This window comes from Heterocephalus glaber, unplaced genomic scaffold (assembly GCF_053883595.1).
Source record: "Heterocephalus glaber isolate CG9 unplaced genomic scaffold, H.glaber_assembly_v1.0 deba00001555, whole genome shotgun sequence".
Lineage (NCBI taxonomy): Eukaryota > Metazoa > Chordata > Mammalia > Rodentia > Bathyergidae > Heterocephalus > Heterocephalus glaber.
In genome coordinates, this window is record NW_028258346.1 from 6,069,539 (window position 1) to 6,093,335 (window position 23,797).

The window sequence follows — 23,797 nt, forward strand, 5'->3', positions numbered from 1 at the left end:
ATAAAATATTTAAAACATTGTAATATATTACCTATTCAAGAACCTGACTCCAAAATGACAGAATATTATCGGAGGTAGCAGAAATGTTTGTACTTTCTGTTTGCCTTTGAGGGTGTAAGAATTTAAAGCCATTCTTTTCTGAAACATTGAAGACCAGAGAAGAACCTGTCGGCAAAAGATTAAAAAAATGCAAATCCAGGCGTGGTGGCATATGCCACCACATGGCTTGTATATTCTATTTTTAAAATTTTTAAATTTTTGTGGTTTAACATTTTAATGCTTTTACTGTTTAAGACTGTGCATTAAAGTTTTCTGGTAGAACTTTCTTAAAACAACAATGATAGGTTATATAAGTTAGGGTAATGTTAAGTAATAGACAAATTACCTGCTAAATTTCAGTGACTTAACCTAATGAAAGTATTTTTTAATGTATTAGTCCAAAGATAGTGTCATATCAAGATATTTTTATCTGGGGGCTTTGGTATCTTCTAGGCTAATTGGATTCCTGTGCTTTCAGCCTGCTCAAAAGGAATCAAGAAGACCTCCCTACTACTTACAATATTCCCAGGCTGCAGTTACACATATTCTGCTCAGATTTCATTGATGCATTGAGGGAAACTGTTTGCATAGGATGTCCGTCTGTCTGTCTGTCTTGAAGGTTATATCTCATTTTGGAAGGCGAACCAAAACTTATGAATGGATAGCCAGCCTTCTCTGCTGCACAAGTGCACTTATTAATGTATCAGTCAATTTTTAAATAGATTCTGCTTCAGACTAGTTTTTGTGATAATGACCTTTAAGCTATCTGATGTTTATATTGTGTTTATTATAGCAAAATTGGAGTCTTTTTTTCATCGTACTAGGTATGAATTTCAAAATACTGTTTATTGAGGGGAGATTGTTTTAGAACTGTGTATCAGTCAGCACCCAGCATGTAAGACAGTGTACATTCTTTCGATGCACACATTGAATATCTTACACTGACAAAGACTTAGGAAGTCTTGACAAATTTAAAAGTATCACATATCATTAGATCATCCTGTCTGACCACAGTGCAATTAGACTTTAATCATTGATATCATTTATTAATAGCTAACATATAACATTTATTTAAATCTACCATTTTATTTTTCATCTTTGTAAGCTTTTTTTTTGCTCCTGTTTTCCCCCTCTTGCATATTATTTTCAGTCTTGAAGTAGCTGCTCCATACATTTTGTTCAGGTTTTATGGGTACATTCACTGGGAGAGAGGATGGAGGGCTTACTTTACCTAGAATTGGAGTCTTCCACTTTGGTGTAATCTTTTCTTTCTATACACACACATGCACACACACACTTTCTTTTATTACATGGATTTTCTACTTAATGTTATGCCACCAATGTGTTTTCAGGCCATATTTTTTACAATGTTATTTTAATCAGTGGTGTGATTAAAATAATACTGTGTATGGGCTGGGGACTTAGCTCAGTGGTTCCGCTGCCTGTCTTGCAAGTGAAAGGTCCTGAGTTCAATCCCTGGTACGAAAAAAAAGATGTGTAACTATTCCATAGTTTATTTAACCAATCTGTTTTTGTTTGATATTTAGGTTGTCATTTTTAGTTTTGTAAAATGCTTTGATGTACTGTGAGGTAAATCTTTGCACGTATCTCTGGTTATTTTCTTAGGAGAAACTCTTACTAATTTTCAGAATCAATATTTATGAATAATTTAAATGCTTTCATTACGTATAATAGAATTACTACGTGAAATTTTGGTAGAGTACTGGATTTTTTATTATTAAAAAATATTTCCTTGGAACTTTCATAGATGAAAAATGCTATCTCACATATTTTATTGCTAATTGCATTACCATTTTTATCATTTTATTTTTGTTTCACCATTTTGTGTAGGAAAGCTAATTTTTGTATTTTGTTGAACACTATTCTGGATTTTTAGTTGCTTCTTTTGGATTCTCTCAAAATACTGATATCTTTACAAAATGATAATTTTATGTCTTTTTTTTGAACTTATTTTTTCTTTTTCCTTCTTAATTAGTTGTCTGTTAACTGTTGTGACCATCTTAAGTAATTATATGGATAGTGGATACCTCAAATCAGAGCTGTTTTCTGTGGGTTCTACGGTAACTGCCTTTTTATTGACCAGGTATCAAATCTGATGAATGCTTTTGAATTTATATTTTATTGACAATATTCCTTATTCTTAGACTTTGGAAAAAGTTCTTAAACCTTGAAATAACTTCAGCATTATAACCAACTTATTTTCTCTTTAGCTGTTTGAGTATAAGTTGTCTGTATGATGGATGTTGCATAAATTCTGAGGAAGTTTTACATCAAAACTTGACAAAGGTGTTTCTAGGCCATATAATTAAGTCATCAACCATGGAGTTTCTCATTTTTAGCAACTTAACTTCCCAGTGACAAAGTCAGATGAATCAGTTTCATATGCTCTTTCTTTGTAACCAAAAGTATCTGATACATGGTTATTTTAATTTAAGAATATCAGAGAAATAAAAAATTTTCATTTTAGGACTTACTAGATTAGCAGGGAAGATAACTGTGCATTTATACAATGCATAAGCTCAGAAGGCAAAAGTAACATAAGCCCAAGAAAAGCAATAGACAGTTCTCCTTAGTGTTTATGCATAGGGTATGGGACATTGGGGAAGAGAATATAGGGGAGGGCACAATTATGCTGGGCCTGAAAAAGAAGAGAGAATAGACAAAGTGTATTCTGAACTAAAGGAGAACATGAGCAAAGTGAGTGAAAATTCTTAGTGTTTTTATATGGTCCTGTGGGCATAAATCTCTGTATTTGGAGTAATGGAATTTATGGGTGAGACAGAAGTGGGTAAGAATTTCTAGAAAGAGTTAACTAGTAACAGATTGTTTAAGAACCATGTACTATCTCTTGTCTTGTAGGTTCTCATCCCCATGGTGACCTTTCATTTTCAGAAGCTTATGAAATAGATCTGAGTTGTTATGATGCTATTTAAGTAGATATTCTCCCAGGGACTAATGAGCACTATTCGATCTATTTGACAGTTTCTAGAGTTTGCTTAGAACCAACTTGTTATGAAGGATTATAGAGACAGAGATTTAGTCTGTTGATAAGTCCCTATTACTTAGTTTGCTAATGTATTTTTAATAAGGAAACAAATACAGTCTTGTACAGAGGCAGTTATTTTTATTTTTTATGTTTTGGTACCGGGGATCGAACTTGGGACCTTGAGCTTGCAAGGCAGGCGCTGGAACCACTGAGCTAAATCCCTGGCCCATTATTTTTATTTTGATGAGTTGATTGTTCATCTCAATTTGTAGGTCAGTTTTATAATGGAAAACTGAGGGAAATTATTTTAAAATGGAGGTAAAATCCATGTTTCTGTGTTTTTCATTACATATTTTCTTGTGTTTTACTTTGATTTTGTTTTGAAGATGATAAAAACTCATTACCGCTTAAATGATTTTTATGAATTTCCTATTGATAACACGTTTTCCAGAAATAGGAAGACAAGTATTAGTCATATTTACTGGCTTCCTTGAAGCATACATACATACACAGATTTATTTATTTATTGTGTTTAACATTTGTGTTGAGTATAAATGTGTTGGAATAATGTGTATTATAAAGTTGAAAATTTTGATATATAAAATTTATTTTGGAACTTTAAAATTATTACATTACTCATAAAAGAGTTCTTTTTAATTTAAAACTGTTAATACTTTGTATGTTAATTTATAGCATGTGATAAGTAGCTCTCTAAAAGTTGCTGATAGTTTCCATATAAGAGAAAACTTAAGGTTATGTTGTATTTTTTTCTTATTTCTACCTTGAGAATGAATGAAACAACTGTTTTACAGACATGTTATGGTTGAATTGATTTAAATAAATTTCTCCTATCAGGTTTTAATGTAGGTATTGTTAATGATAGTGGATGATATAAGTTGATTAGTAAAGTTCTGGTTTTAAGACTATATATATGACTGCGCATGCGCAAGGACCTGAGTTCTATCCCCGGTACCAAAAAAAAAAAAAAAGAATATATATATATGTGCATGTTTATTTCTTGAAATAGCTAAAATTTATTTACCTTTTAAATAGTTTCTTGTAGTGGAAAATGCATCCGAGTAAAGTGGAAAGGTTATCTTTTTTGTCTTTTTAAATACTGCTTATTTTAAATTATTTTTACTTATATTTTTGTTGAAGTCCTCTGCAATGTATCCAAATATTTACTTTTGTGGGAAATTTTTTAAAGATGATGAGGTATGCCACAGTAGCATGAAATTAAAAGAAAACATTTGAAATTCTGAGCAATCTGTGGAGAAAAAGAACATTTACTGATTATCTTTGTTGTTTTTAGTTTTAAAAAGTCATTTCTATTTCTCTATTTTCCTGTACTTTTATTCAGTTTCTTCTGTTTTTCTTTTTTTCTGTTTAGTTTTTCTGTTGTCTTCATTGTATTCTTCTTTAAAATTTTCTTTAACTCTTCTTGTCTTTTCTTTTTCATTTATGTTTTCTGCTCTACTCTGTTTCAGTATTACATGTTAGTAAGTGAATATAGTTGACTCTTTAGCTTGATTATATTTCTTCTACCTTTCTTCCATCAGGCATAACTAACTTGTGGATATTTTGATGGTTAAAGGAGGAGGATGATGATGGCTAGCTAGGTTAAAAAAAAGAAACTTAAACAGGCTCGTCTAATATGTTGTGTATTTACCATATAGTAACTTTGCTGCATTTAAAAAATGTTTATAAAATAGGCAAAAGCAGGATTACTTTCAGTGTAGGATAATCGTTGTATGTGATCTGTTATGTTATTGAAAAATACAGTCTTTGTGGTTTCTCTTAATGCATGCACACTTCATTACAGAACTTCTTGGGTAAAAGTGTTTATGGGCTGGATTTATTACTTACTATGTTACTTTGGCAATCTTTAAACTTATCTAAATTTTAGTTTCCTTTGTTCAGAATGTGCTAAATTATGCCTACCTTGCACATAAAGTTCAGCAGCATTTTAAGAAATAATTATTGGTGGAGTTGTGGCTAATTGAACCCTTTTGTTCTTCTTTATAGGATATGTGCAGAGTCTGATTAGACGAGTTGTAAATAATGTAAACATTGTTATAAATAATCTCATACTAAAATATGTTGAAGATGATATTGTCCTTTCAGTCAATATCACTTCTGCAGAATGCTATACAGTAAGTGAATTATGGGATCGTGCATTTATGGATATTTCTGGTAAGTAAATATCAACAAAATAGTGTACATTTTTCCATAAATAAAATAATTGCCCTGATTTCTTAACGGTTTTGCAGGCCACCTGGTTTTTTGGTAATGTAATGAAAGCTTAATGCTCTGTTGTGGGAAAAATGCACATGTAAAATATTTAGCACATTATTATTATAGGAGGTTAGTAGATAAAGGAGGTTAGTAGAATCCCAGATTAAGACTGGGTATGGTGGTACATGGTTGTTATCCCAACACTCTGGACAGCTGGGGCAGGAGGATCGCAAATTTGGGCCAAGACTGGGAAACGTAGCAATTTTGTGAGACTATATCTCAAAATAAAAAAGAAAGGTCAGGGGATGTAGGTTAGTGGTTAGAAGATGTAGTTAAAAGCCCTGGGCTCACACCCCAGTATCTCAGAAAACAAAAACAAAACCCCACAGTCTTGTTCTCATTTGTGAAGATTCTTTATTTTCCATCTTAACTATCACATGCTTGTTTCAAGTATGATATATAATATTTTACAGCATTATAAGTTATATCAGTAAAAATTACATGATGTTTACTTTACATTATTTGTTTTTGAAGGGGGAAAGGGAGCATGTTGCTTTTCTGTAGCTCTGTAATAACATGTAATTGATACATATTTTAGTCTATATATTCTAAACCACATGTAGAACTTTTGGTTGTCCTGAAAATTATATATCTTGGTACATTCTTCAGCTTACCTACAAGAGCTATTAAATAATACAATAATGTTTAATAACTAATGTACTATTTTGGTAATAGTTCTGGATAGTAAACACTGTGATAACAATGAAAATACAACTGTGAAGGAGATAGATACTGTTTAAGTTTGTGAGGGGAGATTTGTACTCACAGGGTAAGGAATGAGTTTTTTTGGAAAATAAAGTAAAAGGTTATTGTGAGCGCCTTCTGCATGTGACTTGCCATGGTGTGTATTATTTGTTTAAGGTGCTATCAGTAATTAAGTTACAGTTCTGCTGTCCTTCTTAAAAAAATTGTTTTATTGGTACATTTTAGGTATACAACACGTTTACATTTATCATTGGGTGTTTGTACCTGTACATGATGTATCTTAGTTCTTATTTTTTCCCCATTACCTGTGTGCCCTTCCCTATTTACATAGATTTCGTTTCCATTTTTTTTTCTTTTCTCATAATTTTTCCTTTCCCTTCTTCCCTTTCCCCTTCCCTTCCCACCACCCGCACACCTCTGGACCTTTTCCTATTTCAAATTATCAATTATTCATTTTAATTATTTTCATCCTTATTTACACTTTCAGTTTCTCACACTAGAGAAACTATTTGGTATTTACACGTGTGTCCTATTTATTTCACTTAAGAGTATGGCCTCAGTATGCATCCATTTAGCTATAAATGTCTGTAGTTTCTCGTTCTTTATGGCTGAGTTGTACTCCATTTTATAAAAAACCACATCTTCTTTATCCAGTTTCCAGTTGATGGGCACTTGGGTTGTTTTAGGTATTACAAACTGTGCCTCTATAAACATGGGTGCACATATATTGCTGTGGTATGATTCTTTTAGTTCTTTGGGGAAGATACCTAGCAGGGAAATAGCTGGGTCAAATGGGACTTCTAGCCCTAGTTCTTTGAGGTATCTCCATACTGATTTCCACAGTGGTTGCACCAGTCTGCACTCCCACCAACAATGGAGAAGGGTTCCTTTCTCCCCACCCCACGCCAGCATTTGTTATTGGTTGATTTCTTGATAGTAGCCATTCTTCGTGGGGTGAGGTGTGGAATCTCAGTGTTGTTTTCATCTGCATCTCTCAAATGACCGTCATGTTGAACATTTTTTCATATATTTATTTGCTGCTTTTACCTCTTTGTCTGAGAAATGTCTGTTCATTTCAGATGCCCATTTTTGAATTGGGTCTTTGAATTTGGGGGGTCTGATTTTTTTCAATTCTTTATATATTCTAGATAGTAGATTTGTCTGAGGTATAGCTGCTAAAATTTTTTTCCCACATTGTAGGTTGTCTCTTAGCTCTGTTGGTGGTTTCTCTTGGAGTACAGAAGCTTTTTAATAAGATGAGATCCCAGTTGATTCTTTGTGCTAGTTCCTGTGCTACTGAGGTTTTGTTCATGAAGTCTTTTCCTATGCCTGTGTCTTCAAGAGTTCTACCTAACTTATCTTCCAGTAAATTTAGTGTTTCTGTCTTAAATCCACTTCAATCTTAGTTTAGTGCATGGTGACAGTTATGGGTCTAGTTTTAATCTTTGGCAGGTTGAAATCTAGTTTTTCCAACACCATTCATTAAATAGGCTATCTTTCCTCCAATGATGGTGGTTGGCTCCTTTGTCAAAGATGAGATGGCTGAGTATGTTTGGAGTTGTTTCTGCATCTTCTAATTTATTCCACTGATCCTTGGGTCTGTTTCTTTGCCAGTACTATGCTGTTTTTATCACAGTAGCTTTATAGTATAGTTTCAGGTTGGGATTATGATACCCCTAGCCGTGTCTCTGTTGCCTAGAATTGCTTTAGCTATTCTAGGTCTCTTCTGGTTCCAAATGAATTTTTGGATTGTTTTCTCTAGTTCTGTGAAGTATATTGTTGGAATTTCAATCGGAATTGTATTAAATCTATACAGTAGTTTTGGAAGTATATTGTTGGAATTTCAATCGGAATTGTATTAAATCTATACAGTAGTTTTGGAAGTATGGCCATTTTCACAATATTGTTTCTTCTTGCCCAGGAACAAGGGATGTTTTTCCATTTTCTTATATCCTCCTCGCTCTCCTTTTTCAGAGTGCTATAGTTTTCAGTGTAGAGGTCTTTTGCTTCCTTTGTTAGATTGATTCCTAGATATTTCATTTTTTTTGGATGCAATTGTAAAAGGAATTGTTTCCCTAATTTCTCTCTCTATAAGTCTGTTATTTGTGTTTATTTTTTGAGTGTTGTCTCATATCCAGCTACTCTACTGAATCTGTCAATTAGGTCTAGAAGACTTTTGACTGAATTTTTTGGGTCTTCTATGAAAAGTATCATATCATCTCTGTTGTCCTTCTTAGTAGGTATATGACCTTGGATGAATTTACCTCTCTCTGAGTTTCCTTATTTGTAAATCAGGTATTAAGTGGGACCTTGTGTATGGATTTATTTTATTAAATCAGCTAATGTACCAAAAAGACTTGTATAAGTCACCAGTCAGTGCTAGAAAATGAATTGTTAATATTATTTATTTTTCTACTTCTGACTCCATCTGTGATAACTTGTACTTTTCATTCATTTAGTCATACATTTATTTGTATGTCATTTATTATTTATTTTTATAAGTCCTATATTATTTAAGGATTTTAAAGGGTTGGTTTTATTTTTAGTCTACTCATTATAATTTCTTAATTTGTGTACAATGTGTATAATACTGGTAATTAAGTCATACAGTCATATATATAAAATTGAAATATGGTAAATTTACATATTTTTAACAAATTTAAAATTTATCTACTAGCAAATCTTTTTCTATTTTGACACATATATATATCCCTTAAATTTTTCCTTCTCAAAAACTTGAATCCAAATAAAATTAAAGGGTTAAATTAATTAGAATTTGCCAGGGAATAGTAAAAAATAGTTTTGTCAGAGTGGACCAAAGCATGTTTCATTGATTTGAAGGCTTCCTTGGATAGGTTCTTAAGTTAGCATTTGGCTGGCTGCTAACCTAAAATCCCTGGCCTGATATTTACCTGGGAATTTCTTATAGGTAGAAATAAAATTAGCTGCGGTAAAGATTTCATTTTTTTGTTTGATTCTTTATCACCATTTGTTTTAGTTTTATTCCTCTGAAAACAAACTTTAGAATGTTACTGATAATTTCATTATTTATTTTATACCAGTGATGTCCAGTAGAACTTCCTGTGATGTTGGAAATGTTTTACATCTTCATTGACCAGGAATACAGTCATTAGCCATATATGACTGTTGAGCACTTGAATTATGGCTAGTTAATCAAAGATCTAGATTTTCCTATTTATATACTTTTAATTAATTTAAATATAAATTTAAATAGCCACTTGTGGATGCTGGCTACCATATTCGACAGTGTAGGTTTAAAATAGCACTGAAGATTTTAATAGAAAATGAATACTAAATAAGTGACTAGTGTTCAAAAGTTTTTTTTTTTGGTACTCGGGATCTAACTTGGGTCCTTGTGCTTGCACAGCACGCAGCGAAACTACTGAGCTAAATCCCCGGCCCACAAAAGTTTTTTTTAATATGGATTCTCAAGAATTTTGTTACTTTATTTTAGAAAAGAACTTTAGAACTTTGTATCAGTTTTCTTTTAAATTTGTAGTTGTTATACATATTGGGCCAATGTACTTAGGCCTCTGAGTTATCATACATAAAATGGCGATAATTATGCTTATTTAAAATAAGATTTTTGGAAGATTTTAATGATATAAAACACGAGAAGTTCTGTGCGTAGGGTCTGACATGTATTAAATCTGTGAGCCTATGATCTAAATCTACATCTATGAATGTATTTTGCGGTATTATTACTTTTACTATTATATGTAATAATAATTGTTTATTCCTTTAATTTTGCTTTTCACTTAAAATTTTTTAATTTTCTTTTTAGCAACTGATCTGGTGCTGAGAAAAGTTATCAATTTTTCTGACTGTACAGTTTGTCTTGATAAGCGAAATGCCAGTGGTAAAATAGAATTTTACCAGGATCCATTATTGTACAAATGTTCCTTCAGAACTCGTCTGCATTTTACATATGACAATCTAAATTCCAAGATGCCATCTGTTATTAAAGTAGGTTTCTCTTTTTTCTTCTAGATAAATTACATGTATCTGTTAGCTCTTCTGCATAATTATTAAAAATTTAAGAAATTAATCTCATGCCATTAATTTTTGTAAAATATGTTGTCTTTATGTATAACTTTTTGTATAATATGTTTTAATAGATATATTTTCAGGACAACTTTTTCTTTTCTGTAACTAATTTTTTTTAAGTTTGTCTAGCTGTTTCTTAATGTTTTGCTCTTCAAGTAGATAGAGATCTTATTAAAAAGTAGCATGAGTTTGATCTCCAGCACTATACAAACACAAAAGTGTATTTATACTCACAGTAGACTGAATCAGTAATCTTTATTTTTATCCTTATAATTTGTTCAGCATGATCTGATAACTGATCTTACTTTCTTTTCTCTTTCTTAGATAACTTTATAAGGCCTGATATGCTCACCTAACACTTTAGCTTAGTGGTTCAAGAAGCTTTAGCTTTTGATCCATGGTTTCAAAATGTAATTAAAATCTTAAAGAGTATGGGAGCTTTTCAGGATATATTTTAATATATGGGAAAATTTGTTGTTCTCCAAGATAGTGGTATATATTTTCAATGTGTAATTTATTTTATATGTAATCATACATTGTCATCTTTTTTTTTAAGTTCACAGTTTTTGGTTTTTTTTCGGTACCGGGGATTGAACTCTGGACCTTGTGCTTGTGAGGCAGGCGGCGGAACCACTGAGCTAAATCCCCGGCCCCTAGTTCACAGTTTTTGATAAATTTTTGTTTATTGAATTACTCAGTTCTGACTACCAAAGTTCTATGATGGAAAGGCCGACCCTAAATGTGAACAATTATTTTTTCCTATTTTGTTGCGTAAAAATTATTTTTAAAAAATATTGTTTATATTTTACTTATATTTTCCACTGTGTATAATGCATGTTATGTTTGAATATGTTACTTTTTCCTTCTGTTTTTAATCTTTGTCAAAGATAAGCCTTGGAAAGTGAAACAATATTACTGATATCTCTGTCTCAGGAAAATGAACTTACTATTTTTTTATTAGCCTTGGATCTGCTACTAGAGTTGGAGAATATGAAGATAAATTAAAAAATATTTTAAAGCAAAAAGTGAATGTTTAGAATCTTTACTATATAAAATAATCTTTTTGTTCATTATTGCAAGTGTAATTGTCCATTAGGACTTGGCTAAATTAGATGAAAAAAGTTAAAATAAATAAACTTGAGCAAAACTTACTGTTGGCATGTAAGTTTGTATTCTCAAAATTGAATGGCCGTGAATTTTTATGAAAAGTGCCTTAACATAAGTGTTTGTTGATATGTGAGTTTTGACTCTGGTAATTGTCACATATCTTACTATGTTATGCTCAACTGAAATACATTTTTGAGTTTTTTATTAATTCTACTATGATGTAATATTTGCTGTTCGGAGTTAGACCCATCTTCCAATTTTAGTTCTGGGAAATATGTATTAAATGGATATGGCTAACCTCATTAATCACATCGTAGACTGGGGACTTTCTAGTATGTTCAGATACTCTATTTTGTTGAACCTTTCATGTATGCTTGTTGAAGTGGTATTTGAATTTATTTATTTATATTTTGGGTAGGCTTTACAATTTTCTGTGTTTTGTGTGAACTAATATTTATGAGAAATATCATAGGGTACATAATTTAACATTTTCCCTATTTTTGGAAATCTTTTTTGTAGTTTTTTTTCCAGAGAAATGAAACTGCACATAAATCTTCAACCAAAACTCTGATTAATTCATTAGGAAAGATTTCTATACAGTATTTGTAAATATCTTATGAATGCATAAAATTTTTGAAGACTTTCAATCTGTATTGCAGAACTGTTTCTAGAAATGTTTAACCAGGTTATAGACCTATGAACATTAAGGAAAATGACTGTGTTATACACTTGTTAGCCTTATGTATGATCATATTTTGAAGAATTTCCAACTTGAGCAAAGAATAACATACAATATAACTGAAATTTATTTATTAGGGAGTTGGATTTTTGAAGATATGCCTACCATTTGTTTAAAAAAAATTATCCACTCAGGTTCTTTGTCTGTTTTTCTATTGAGTGTTAATTTTTTTTCAATTGATTTTAAAACTTTGTTATAAAGGATAGATTCTTTGTTAATCACTAGTGCTTTACATTATTTAAAAGGATGTGACAGATCTCTAGAAAAGCTTAGCAGTTCTATATATTCCTTCTCTGTCTCCCTCTTCCATTTTCTTACCTCTTCATGGTTTGTTCAGTGTGTGATTTTTAGAGCAGTTTTACGAAACCTGCATTGGTATTTGAAAGACAGTATTTTACCTTCTACCTTCAATTCACATTTTTCTGAAGCTCTTGTTAATAGAACTATTTTTGTGCCTTAAACCCTAAAAATATGACAACCATTGCTTCTTTTTCATGTTTCATAGACATTCAAATACCAGCTAGTCAAAATAAATCTTCTAACAGACTTGATTTTATGGCTTAATTGGTTTTCTTCCATGTTTATATAACAGCAGGAAACCATTACACTGAGTCTGTATTTATATTTCATTGATGTCTCTCTCTTTTTTTAAGAACTTTGAATGCTGTATATGCTATTTGTTAGTACTTAATCTTATTCCTTATAATTGATTCATCTTATAAATTTTATCATGTTTAAATTTTGAAAATTTGAAAACTTTCTTGAATCTATATTTTACTTGATTTTTCATATTTAACAATAAAATTTTATAATTTCCTTGTTATCATGTTAATCTTTTACCCACTTTTTTTTGGTACTGGGGGTATTGAACTCAGGACCTTTCACTTGCGAGGCAGGCGATGGCACCACTTAAATGCCTGGCCCTACCCACTTGTAACACTTGGTTTTAGTATACATGTATATTATTTTAGGCTAATAAAATAGGAAAAAGTGATTAAAGTTTGACAAAAATGACATCATGAAACTTTTATTCTTGGATTTGACAAATATTTCTTTTTTGGGGGAAGTAATTTGATTTGCTTTAGTTATTTGTTTATGTAACTTTTCTTCTGAGATAGTTCTGGAACTCTAATATGAGTATATATTTTGATTATTCTATTTGTAAATGTAATGTGAATATATCATATCTTCTAATTAATTCTTTTGTATCTAATTACTTGCCTTAATCCAGTATCTTTCTAAAGTTTATTGATCATTACAGCAAAATGTGTTTGATTCCTAAGAGTTGAATTTTATTTTGGCTAATTATTTGTGACATTAATGTTTTTTATGGTATTGAAAAAATTAATTTTATTGGTGTACTTTGATATACCTAATGATCACATCATCATAAGGAATTTATACTTCTACATAATATATCTTGATTCTTCTTTTCTCCATTCCCCTCCCCTTCCTTTAGTCCCTCTTTTTATTTACAAAAGCTTTGCTTCTGTTTTTTTCTTATTCTCTTTTTTTCCTTTTTCCTTCTCTTCCCTTTTCCCTCCCTTATTCCCTTTTCCATTTGAACATTTTCTTCCTACTTCCCAAAAAATATCTAAGTGATATTTTTTTAGGACCTAAAATTTATCAACTTATCTTAAAAGGTATAGTATTCCCTTTAAACATATTTTTGTGAATGTTTTTGTTTTTTCAAAATACAGATTCATACCTTAGTGGAGAGTTTAAAACTTTCTATCACAGATCAGCAACTGCCTATGTTTATCCGAATAATGCAACTTGGAATTGCTCTTTACTTTGGAGAAATAGGCAGTTTTAAAGATGGTGAAACAGAGGACGCTACCTGTTACAATAAAGATATGTTAGGAAACATTACGGGTAAGTATAACAGAAACTTAATTTAGAGCTATTATTCTTCCAAAGTGTTTTCATCACTGAGAAACTAAGAAACACTCTAGATTGAGTTATACATGATGAGTTGATTTTAGTTTGGTTGTTTGGCACTACTTTGATTTTTTTTTTTTATTTGCATATGGAATGCTGTTTGATTTTCTTTGTTGTACTTACTGAAAATAATATTTCTCATAGGTATGAATGTTCAGAATATATATTTACTAAGAGTTAAAATAGTACATCCTCAATATTTCCTAATAAATGAAAGTATTGTTAGTTTTTCTGCAAAGGCTCACCAAGAGTCTATATATTTAGCTAATTGGGTTTGTAAATACTATTGATTAATGAAATACACAGTTCAGTGAAGAAGACCCATTGGGTTAACTCAGTTATTCATTTCATTACAACTTTACTAAAGTCTGCTGTATAAGAGACATAATCCATAGTAATGTGGGAAAATACTGAGATGGATGAGATGTGTTCTCTTCCCTTAGACTCTTCCAGTATGGTGGACAGGTGTGTGAATAGTTACTTACATATGAATTATGATAGAGTGGTAGAATGGTTGATAAACAGAGTTGTGAATAATCTGAGATATAAAGATAGGGACAGGAATAATTGATTCTGTGACTAAGGAAAAATTTTAAGATACTAATTTCCATAGATAGAGCCTGAAAATATGAACATTTAAAACTGGGTGTGGTGGCAAATGCCTGTGAGACAGGAGGCCAGCCAGGGCTACATAGTGAGTTCAAGGCCAGTCTGGACTACATAACAAGGCCATGTCTAAAAAAAAAAAAAAAATTTAAAACTTAGGGACAAATAATCCATATAAAAATGGGCAAATAAACATTTCTCCTAAGAAGATAAATAATGGCCAAGAAGCGCATGAAAAGATACTCAACATTACTAGCCACTTGTATTAAAATGTTGTGTTAGAATGCAGATCAAAGCCACAGTGAAATAACACTTGATAGCCACTAAGATGACTATGGTTTAAAAAAATAATAAGTATATCTTGCTTGTGGGAATGTAGAGTGGTATATCCATTTTGGAAAACAGTTTGGCAGTTTTTCAAAAAATATTCAGCATAGAGTCACCATGTGACCCAGCAGTTCTACTTCTAGGTATCTATCAAGAGACTTAACATACATAGACATAAAAACATGTACATGAACGTTCATGGTAGCATTATTCTTAAAGCCCCCAAAACAGCCAAGGAAAGCAATCAAGTAGCTATCAACTGATGAATAAATTATGGTTCATCCATACTTTTTAATGTTATTCAGTGGTGCAAAGGAATGAAACACTGATATATGCTATAACACAGTGGTGGCGAACTTTTGGCACCTGTGCCACAGGGGTCTGTTGTATCATTAAAAGCTCTAAAAAGTTCTCCATCACTGCTATAATATGAGTGAACTTTGAGAACATTATCTTCAATTCTCCCAGTCAAAAGGGATTGTATGGTTCTATTTATATGACCTGTCCAGGAGAGGCATTTCTACAGAGGGAGAAAGTAGATTAGTGGGTGGTGGAGAGAATGAGTGAAAATAGGTAGGTTTCTTCTGGGAGTGATGAAAATGTTCTAAAGTTGGATAATGGTGATGGGTGTAAAACTTTGTTACTCTACTAGAAACCAGTGAATTGTACTCTTTAATTTTTTGGGTGTTTGCGACAGGGTCTCACTGTATAGTTCAGGATGGCCTTGGACTAGTGGCAGTCTTCCTGCTTCAGCCTCTAGAGTGCTGGAATTACAGGCGTGCACCACCACACCTGGCAGAGGTACACTTTTAAAGAGTGAATTATATGGTATTCAAATTTTATCTGATTAAAAATCTTGTTACCTTTGGAAAGAAATATAGAGAACAAGTTCATTGATAAATTACTTGAAACAAGTATATCTTTATTTCATACTCTATGTCTTTATGTCATACTAGATAGTGAATTCCTGTTAGACAAGGAACTCCTGAGACAGGAACAATGTTAAACATGTAGAACAAAACTTAGCATATAGAAGGTGCTCCATTCATTTTCTTTTCCCAACATGACAAATCTCTAGTATAGAGAAACACTAAAAGAATTACTTTATTTTTAAAAATGAATTTTATTGGTAAATGTTAGATATACATAATGATCACATTCATCATATGAAATTTGTACTGGTATATAATATATATTGATTCTTTTTCTTCCCATTCCCTCCCCTCCCTTCAACTCCTTTCCACTCCTTATTTACAAAGCTTTTTCATTTTTTCCTTCTTTTTTTCTTTTCCCTTCCTTTCTTTCCTCCTTCCCCCTCCCTAGTCGTCCTATACCCATTTGAACATTTTCTTCCTGTTTCCCAATATCTGTTATACATTTTGGTCCTCATTTACGTTCCAGTTTCTCACACCAGAGAAACAATGTTTTATTGAAACATGTGTGACTGATTTATTTCACTTAAGAGTATGGTGCATCCATTTACCTAGAAATGTCTCAAGTTTATCCTTCTTTATGACAGAGTAGTAGTCCATTGCATAAAAAAAAACCTACGTCTTCTTTATCCATTCATTGGTGTTGGGCATTTGGACTGTCTCCAAGATTTAGCTGTTAGAAACTGTGCTGCTATAAACATTGCTATAGATACATTGCTGTGGTGTGATGCTTTTAATTCTTTTGGAAAGATATCAAGAAGGGGAATAGCTGGGTCAAATGAAACCTGTAATTTTAGTCTTCTGAGAAATCTCCACATTGATTTCCACAGTGGTTGCACCAGTCTACACTCCCACCAACAATAGAGAAGGGTTCCTTTTTCCCCACAGACCTTCCAGTATTTGTTATTGGTTGATTTCTTGATAACAGCCATTCTTTCAAGGGGTGAGATAGAATCTCAGTGTTGTTTTAATTTACATCTCTCAAATGAGCACTGATGTTGAACATTTTTTTCCTATATTTATTTGCCATTTGTACTTCTTCATCTGAGAAGTGTCTATTTATTTCAGATGCCCATTTTTAGACTGGGTCTTTAAACTTGGGAAGTCAGATTTTTTTCAGGTCTTTATATATTCTAGATATTAGTCCTTTGTCTGAGGAAGAGCTGGCAAAATTTTTTTCCCATACAGTTTAGGTTATCTCTTTACTCTGTTAGTGGTTTCTTTTGCTGTGTAAAAGCTTTTTAATAAGATGAGATCCCAGTTGTTGATTCTTTGGGATATTTCCTGTGCATTGGATGAGTTGTTTACAAAGTCTGCCCACACCTGTGTTTTCAAGAGTTCTACTTATTTTTTCTTCCAGCAGATTTAGTGTTTTTGTTTTAATACTTAGATCTTTGATCTAATATTTTGATTTTAGTTTAATGCATGGTGAGAGCTATAGGTCTAGGTTTAATGTTTGGGATGTGGAAAGCCAGTTTTTCCAGCACCATTTATTAAAGAGGCTATTAAAAGAGTTATTTTAGAGTGGACAATTCCATACTTTCCATATAGATTCTACCATAAATTTTTGTTACATTTGTTAAAACATGTATCTGTCTAATATCTCTCCATATTTAATTGCAACCAATGTTTTCATTGTATTCCATAGTAAATTACAGGCATTAGTATACTTTACACCTTGATTCTAGCTACATATCCTTAACTAGAGTTTGTTTACTAATAGGTCTTTTAATTTTCTGAAGGTTAAATTCATAAAGTAAAATGTATATATCTTCAAGTCGTCAGAATATTATTCACTTAATTTTTAAAATGAATATAACCATGTAGTGCAAAAACACTCACTGAAAGCAAAGGAGTGCTTCCAAATTCATTTCTGGAAGCCAGCATCACTTTGATCCTAAAACCTAAGGAAGACCCAACTAAAAAAACAAAACAAAACAACAAAACAAGAACAAAACTACAGGCCAATCTCCTTAATGAACAGATCCTCAAGATATGGCAAATAGAATGCAACAAGTCAACAAAAGGATCGTGTATCATAAACAAGTAAGTTTTATCCCAGAATTGCAAGGATCATTCAACATGTAATTCACCACATAAGTAGAAGCAAGGACAAAATCCACATGATCATATCAGTAGGTGCAGAAAAAGCTTTTGACAGAACCCAACACCCATTCATGATTAAAATCCCTGAAGAAAATAATTATAAAAGGACCTTACCTGAATCTGGATAGAAGTCATTTATGACAAACCAATGGCCAAAATCATATTAAATGGAGAAAAATTGAAAACTTTTCTTCTAAAATCAGGAACAAGATAAAGATGCCCACTATTACCACTTCTATTCAAAATATTACTCAAGATAGTAGCCAGATCTATCAGATAAGAGAAATAAAAGGGATACGTATATGAAAGGAAGAGGTCAAATTATTATTTTCAGATGACATGATCCTCTGCATAGAAATCCCAAAAAATTTCACCAGGGACTCCTAGAATTAATAACAAAATTCAGTACTGTAGCAGGACACAAAATCAACACACAAAAATCAATAGCTTTCCTCTACATCAGTTATGAACTCACTGAGAAAGAAATTAGGAAAGTAACACCATTCAGAATACCATCAATAAAAATTTAATACCTAGGAAATGATTGGTTAGTGAAAGACATCTGCAATGAAAACTTCAGTATTCTGAAAAAAAGATTGAAAAGGACATTAGAAAATGGAAAGATGTCCCCTGTTCTTGGATAGGCAGAGTCAGTATTGTCAGAATGGTCATACTTCCAAAACTATTATATACAATTAGGCAATCCCAGTAAAAATACCAATAGTGTTGTTCCTCACAGAACTGGAGAAAAAAAATTGTAAAATTCATATGGAAACAGAAGAGGCCCATAATAACAAAAGAAATACTGGGCAACAAGACCAAGAGGCCTCACAATACCTGATTTCAAAGATATGGTCATAAAAGCAGCGTAATATTGGCACAAAAACAGACATGTAGATCAATGAAACAGAATAGAGGATGTAGGAACAATCCCAGACATATTCAGCTACTTATTTGATCTTTGACAAAGTGGCCGAAGACATATACTTCAGGAAAGATAGCCTCTTTAGAAAATAGTGCTGGGAAAAATGGTTATTCATCTGCAGAAGATTAAAGCTGGACCCATGTCTCTCACCATGTGCTAACTAAAATTAAAATGATCAAATATATAAATATTAAAACAATCTATACTGAAAGACAAAATAGGTGAAACTTTTAAAATCATAAGTATAGGCAAGGACTTTCTGAAGAGAACTCATAATTGCACAAGAAATAGTGGCATGAATCCAGTGGGATTATATGAAAGTAAAAAGTTTCTGCACCGCAAAGGAGACAGTGGAGTGAACCTACAGAATGAGAAAATTTTGCCAGCTATTCTTCAGACAGAGGCCTAATATTTAGAATATATAAAGAACTAAAAAATTAGATCCCCCAAAATAAAAAAACCAGTCAAAAAATGAATAGACACTTCTCAGAAGAAGTACAAATACTGTAAATGTGTGAAAAAATATTCAATATCTCTGACCATGAGGGAATTGCAAATTAATACTAAGATTTTATCTTATACCAGAAAGAATGGCAATCATCAAGAAATCAAATAAAGTAATAAATGTTGGTGTGGCTGCTATAAAAAAAGAGCCCTGCCACAATGTTGGTGGAAATGCAAACTAGTACAACCATTGTGGAAATCAGTATGGAGAGTCTCAGAAAACTAGAGAGAAATTCCTTTTGACTCAACTATACCCCACCCCTTCTAGATATCTTCCCAGAAGTGCTAAAAACATCATATTACATCGGTACATGCATACTAATGTTTATAACAGCACGATTCATAATAGCTAAATCTTGGAAGCCGCTTACATGTCTATCATCAGATGAATGGATAATGAAAATGTCTATATATAATGGAATACTACTTGACCATAAAGAACGATAAATTTGAGACATCTTTAGGAAAATGGATACACCGTGAAAACAGTGTTAAGAGGAGTAAATCAGACACACAAGATGAAATACTGTATGGTTTCTCTCATTTGAGTAAAGTACAAATGAAAAGTAAAATAAAGATTGATAAGAGGAAAGCAGGCAGATAGGTCTTTTGCAAATAGGAAGGGCACCAAGAGACCAAGGGTGGGGGCGGGGAGTAGGGGAAGAGGATGTAAAAAGATATAAGCTGCCACATGTACGTGTGCCCCCTGCCCACAGTGAATGTAATCACATGTCACAGTCATGACCTTAAAAAAAAATCATGAAAATGGGGAAAGGGAATCTAGAGACAGAGGGAGGTGGGTGGGGGAAGGGGAATAAAAAGAATCAGGATCTGTTAGGTACATGTACTCCCTATGATGAATGTAAACATCATCTACTGTAAGCATAATAAAAATAGCACTAATTAAAAAAAACACTGAGATAAAAGATCATTAACATCTCAGAGTTCCGTATGCGCCTTTCCACTATTCTCCCCTCTACCTGCGTGCTTCTCTGGAAACTACTATTCTGAATTTTTAAAGCCATAGATTAGTGTTGGTTCCAGGATTTATAAAAATGGAATTATACAGTATAAACTCTGTGAAAGGCTTCTTTCACAAAGCATAATATTCTTTTGGTTCATCTTATGTTTCATGTTTCAGTCATTATTATTACTAGGAACATCGTCTAAATAGACCATCTAAAGATAACCTAGTTGAGCTATTACCTTGTTAATAGTAGGGGCTTTCTAGATTTTGGGCTGTTCCTAGTTTTTGGCTATGATAAATAATGTTTTCATGGACATTTTTGTACAAGTTTCATATAGACAGGTGTTCCTTCTCTTGGGTAAATACCTAAGAGTAGAATGATATGTTTAGTTTTTAAAGAAACCATTTGTGTTAGCTTTCCTTCACTGTGACACATACCTGAGACAATCAGCTTATAAACAGAAAAGGCATGTCTTTGGTGATCCAAGTACCTCCCCATTCGGTCCCACCTCTTAAAAGGTTTCTTAGCCTCTCAACAATGTCACAAATGGGAGTGAGCATTAATAATGATGATGGTAACAACAATGATAATAATAAAATGGCTCTTTGCAGGACACTTTTCTTAACCATAGCACACTACTTGACCTTTTCCCCAAAGTAATCGTACCATTTCACATTCCCATCAACAATGAATGAGAATTCCAGTCACTCTACATTAGTTGGTCTCAGCATATTTTTACTTGTCATCTTTCTGGTGTGTGGTGGTACTTCATGGTTTTAATTTGCATATTTTTTGTTGAGTTAATACTTTTAACTTTTTCTCGAAGTTGTTGGCCTTTATAACCTTTTGAAATACATATTAAATTTTTGCATGTTTCATTATTGATATGTAAGTGTTTTTTAATATATATTGAATTTAAGTCATTTGTCATATATGTTGTAGTGTGTTTTGCCAGGCTGTGACTTATTTGTTTTTTAATAGTTGTCTCTTGAACAGAAGTTTTAAATTTTAATAAAATTAACTTTAAAATTTTCCTTTATAACTTTTATTTTTTGTGACCTTAGAAGTAATTAGGTATTTCTTGTATTTTAAGTGAGGATGTAAGGACCTCCACTGTGTGCTTACAAAGGAGTTCAAATTAATTTTCTTACCTTAAGGTTCCTTAAACTTTTTTGGAAAGTTTATAAACCTTTTCTCAGGATCATCTTTAACTCCCACAGACATGCTGGGAATTGAACCCAAGGCTTTTGCACTGAGCTGCCTCCCCAGCTCTTTTTATTTTTTGAGAAAGTTTTAAGTAACTTGATTACAGTGTTTCTTTATGGTTTTGTAAAGCTTGTGAACATTTTACCGGAGAATTTTAAATAACTTGATTATAATACTCCTTGGTGTTGTTTCTTCATGTTAGTTGTGCTTGGAGTTCATCGAATTTTTATTTATATATATATATAGTTTAATAATATATAAAATATATAATATAATAAAGTGATATATACAATGATATAATACAATAACATATTTATATATGTATTATGTAGAGAATATATATATATATTCAGTTTTTTTTCTCCCTACTGAATTACTGGCATGTAAAAAATATATATTTCCCATTAAAATTCATGGATTTCAAAAGGCCCCAAGTTAAAATGCACTGTTCAAAAGAAAAGAAGAATCTTAGGAAATTCTGACCAGATATCAGGGAGATTTTTTTCTATGCTCTATGTTATTTTATAAAGCAATGAGAAAAGAATTGGAACTTTAAAAGAACCTTTCAGCAAAGTCCCTGTTATTTTTTAGTCTAGATAATATTAAGTGAAAGTTACAGTGATTGCTTTGTCAGACCTTTTTTTGTGATTTTTTTTCCATGTTATAACCTCAAGAGGTGGTTACCTTTTCTGTTTTAGTGTCATACATAAGAGAGATGGAGAGATCAGCTCTTTGAACCCAATCTGATCATTATTTTTGTGAGTTGAGATACCTGATTATTTGGATTTATAACTAATGTCTCATTTTAGCGGATGGCCAATTTAACGTTTTATTAGGAATAAAGAGTGCTTGGGATCTAATAAATCTTTACTCTGCCAATTCATAACAAGACATTTCTTTTGGTAATTTTTCATCTGTAGAATAGTAAAGATACTTGTATATTTTACCCCAATACTATTATTTTTCTTAACTAACTACAAAAGTTGTGTCTTTGTAACATTTACTTTCATTCTTTGGGATAATTATTATTTTGGCTATACACTTTGCCTAGAACCACTTGCCATTTTCTTTTAATTGGATGCATCAAAAGCTTTTCTTGGCTCTTTTCTGGTATGTATTATATTTCTGAAAAAAGTCAACTCAGTAGCTTTAATTTTGAGATGTAGGTTTTGTTGTTGGATTTAAAAAAATAGGTGAAATGTTTAAAGAATTAAGTTTTTAAAAAATACTAAACATGTTTAAAATTATGTGCAGTTGATAGACTACTGCCCATATAATGTTAACCCTAACTTGTGAACAGATTGACATTTAACAATACACAGAACCTTAAGAGAACTATTCTTTTCAAATAATAACAGTAATCATTATATATGATTTGTTATACACCTGTTTTTTTTTTTCTGGAAGTAGAATGTAGGAGGAAAAAAATTTTTTTAAAGAATGGTTGACAAAGTCATATATTTAAGATGTACAACATCGTGTTCTTTTGGAATGTTTTAGTCTATATATTTTGATCTTACTCCCTTATTACCACGAGGAACATTTTTAAGGCATTTATAAACCTTTTCTTAGTTTAATCTTTTTGGTTTTAATTAAAATGACTTTTAATTCCTAGGTCCTGAAGATGAAAAACGAATAGATATGCAGTTCCCTGCTCAATACAAAGGCCAAGAGTTGTATTCACAGCAAGATGATGAGCAGTCACAGGGATGGGTATCCTGGGCGTGGTCGTTTGTGCCTGCAATTGTGAGTTATGATGATGCTGAGGAAAACTACCTTGGGAATGATCCTGCATCAACCATGCATCAGCAGAAAGCACCAACTTTGAAGGATCCTATTGTTTCTGTAGGATTTTACTGTACAAAGGCAACTGTAACTTTTAAAGTAGGTTTCCTTTCTCTTGCTATTAATATTTGTCAACTTTTATACTTAAATTCTGATTGTATGATTCTAGTTTGAAAGGTGGTTTTGTGTTCAGCAAATATAAGATAGAATGTAATAATTCTTCATAAAATTTTATTATGCCTCTAGCTGAATTCTTTGAATTTTGACTCCTTCCAATTGCTCTTAGGGGATCTTCACTTTTCTTTTCTTATTAGCTTTATGGGCAGTTTTTTTCTTCCTACTGAATTACTGGCATGTAAGTATGCTTTAATATTTTTATTAAAAATGCACCTCACAAAATCTTTCTTAAATTCATGTATTCCTGCAGCTTACTATTTAATTTCTGAGATCTCCTTCATAACAAAACTTATTTATTTGCACACATTAATTGTATATATTAATGGAGTTTAGTGTGATATTTCAACATGTGGATATAGT

The 23,797-nt window shown here is 31.9% G+C and overlaps 1 protein-coding gene across 9 annotated transcripts in view; it reads left to right on the forward strand.

Moving 5' to 3' along the window:
- Vps13b (vacuolar protein sorting 13 homolog B) overlaps positions 1 to 23,797 on the forward strand; it is a 728,055-nt gene that overhangs the window by 36,863 nt on the left and 667,395 nt on the right. For all 9 annotated transcript variants that reach the window (XM_087190742.1, XM_087190740.1, XM_087190746.1 and 6 more), the window contains 4 exons: positions 5,072 to 5,239; positions 9,852 to 10,033; positions 13,661 to 13,835; positions 23,091 to 23,359. In XM_087190742.1, the coding sequence (XP_087046868.1) occupies positions 5,072 to 5,239; positions 9,852 to 10,033; positions 13,661 to 13,835; positions 23,091 to 23,359 (794 nt within the window). The remainder of the gene's footprint in view (positions 1 to 5,071; positions 5,240 to 9,851; positions 10,034 to 13,660; positions 13,836 to 23,090; positions 23,360 to 23,797) is intronic.